This window comes from Anneissia japonica, unplaced genomic scaffold, assembly GCF_011630105.1.
Source record: "Anneissia japonica isolate Jap-2015-1 unplaced genomic scaffold, ASM1163010v1 scaffold287835_len3118868_cov185, whole genome shotgun sequence".
In the NCBI taxonomy this organism is placed as follows: Eukaryota; Metazoa; Echinodermata; class Crinoidea; order Comatulida; family Comatulidae; genus Anneissia; species Anneissia japonica.
In genome coordinates, this window is record NW_022737223.1 from 2,165,147 (window position 1) to 2,167,305 (window position 2,159).

The 2,159-nt window shown below is 38.4% G+C and overlaps 1 protein-coding gene across 1 annotated transcript in view; it reads right to left on the bottom strand.

Moving 5' to 3' along the window:
* LOC117117199 overlaps positions 1–1,912 on the bottom strand; it is a gene marked incomplete in the record, with an annotated part of 9,480 nt that extends 7,568 nt beyond the window's left edge. The window contains 1 exon segment of the mRNA XM_033261425.1: positions 891–1,912. Coding sequence (XP_033117316.1) covers positions 891–1,407 — 517 coding nt within the window.
* Positions 1,913–2,159: the final 247 nt, after the last annotated feature.

A 2,159-nucleotide genomic window follows, 5' to 3' on the forward strand; every position in this document is an offset into this window, starting at 1 on the left:
GTTGATGAAGACGACGATGACAATATAAAATAATATAATATAATGATGATGAAAATGACGTTGATTGGATTATTATTTTTATCATCATCATTATTATTATTTAATTTGTCTTAAGTACATTTTTTAAGTATTTGTATTTTTTTTTTTAAATATTTTTGTCATTATTATTAGAACTGCGTGTATCTTTTGTTGTTTTTGTAACGGACATGAGTAATTAGGAATTGGAATTCCACGTAATGTAATTACAGTAAAATAGAAATAACACAAATTGGTAATTTTAAACCAATGAAATTTATGAATTTTAAATTTCATTGAAAATGACATGTGAGCCAACGCCTGAACCCGAATACCTTCCATATCTTTTAAAACGAACTATTGCAATACTTGTATTTCGAAATTTATACCGTATCTGCGCTACTTTCGTAAATTGATTGCTTGGGAATTCATATATCGTTTTAGCTGCTGTCATGGATCCCAGCGCCCAGAATGAATCATGCTGGTAAAATAAACGTAGTCCACTAATGGTTGTCGGTATGATTTCCTCTTAATCCTGTCTCTTATACACATCTAGATGTGTATAAGAGACAGTCATAACACCGTTCTGCCTGTCTTTCATTTTTATAAAACACAATGGCGGTGATGTCATTCAAACCACAAAGCTGCATTCACATCGGATCCGAATTGGACCGCGTTTCCGAAACGCCAGAATCCCTATTCTTAAATACCGATTCAATTTTCTGGTCGGTTCGGTAAGCCTTCGGATCCGAAAATTCGGATTCGTTGTGAATTCATCTTTATCTGTCTCTTATACACATCTAGATGTGTATAAGAGACAGTATATATATACACTGAAAATAGCTATTTAAACATATTAAAATAGTACAAATTACCTGCTGACAGTATATGATGGGTATGTGTGGTGGATGGCCCATTTATATCTGTTCCTTCACTTCGCTTTTCTTTACTTGATGATAAATTGCCGTTCACAATGACAGATGAGGCTGCTTCCACTGACTCGTCGTCATCTGCATCATCTCCGTTCATTGTCAAATCCGAGTCCTCTCCAAAATCGATGCAGCTATTGGGACGACAGTAGATGGACATGTTTTGTCCAGCAGGTTTGATTTTATTGACAATCTTTTCTATATCGTCGTAGTACGGCCACCACGTTTTCCTATCCACGGTTCCATTCGTCGCCATGCTCTCGCGGATCTGAAAATATTCACGTCGCATGTTCTTCATTTTAGTTCGTACTTGAGCCACGGTGCGTTCAAAACCATGTTCTTTGAGGCGGTCGGTAATCACAGTGTAGACAACTCCATTCCTTCGTGTGCCATCGAATTGTGAATAGATATCGGGGGAATTCCAAATTCCTAGTAAACATTTTATAGAATCATCATCCCACATCTTTTTGACGACTTAACTTTCCGTGTTAAAACAAATCGCAATGCATACACATGTATGAATGTAGCCTACAAATGCTAGAATTGTACGTGGATCGTAAGGCGCGCAATATCCGTCTTTATCACCGTACAGCTGGATCCACCTCGATGTCTGGCTTAGTAGGTGGCTTTGTATTCTGGTTTTATGTTACTCGAATAAGCGCGTGACCTTAAATGCGAATCGTCAATGCCGAGAAGAGGAAGTAAACAAATCAGATCCAGGGAACAAGCGGATACCAACACACAATCGTGCTCGCTTTAATGGTTGATCAAATTATTCACGGATGTGCACAATTCTAATTTAGCCCAGGGCCGAGTAAAGCATTTTACACGGATAATTTATGCGGATGTTGTAATGATGACGTAATAAATTAACTTATTCCATTATTAATTGCATTTGACCCGTGGACTTGGATAGCTTTAGATACTGTAGCCGTGATAGGTTGTTACCATGCAGGGGCTCAATACATTTTATAATAGTTTCCATGCTACAGTGCAATTAGAACAAGGGCCCTTTTCCAAAGTGTCAATCAAACTTAACAACTGACCAATCAGTAAGTCGCTAAGATTACGTGCTCCTCCCACAAAAGCACGTGTTTACGCATATTCACGCTATCTTTTTGTGGGAATATTCAAAGGGCGGGGCTGAGCAGAAACGTCCATTGCGCGCAGCGCAGGTCAGGGCCTAAAGTAACGTTAGCTCAGTACACGCTGAAA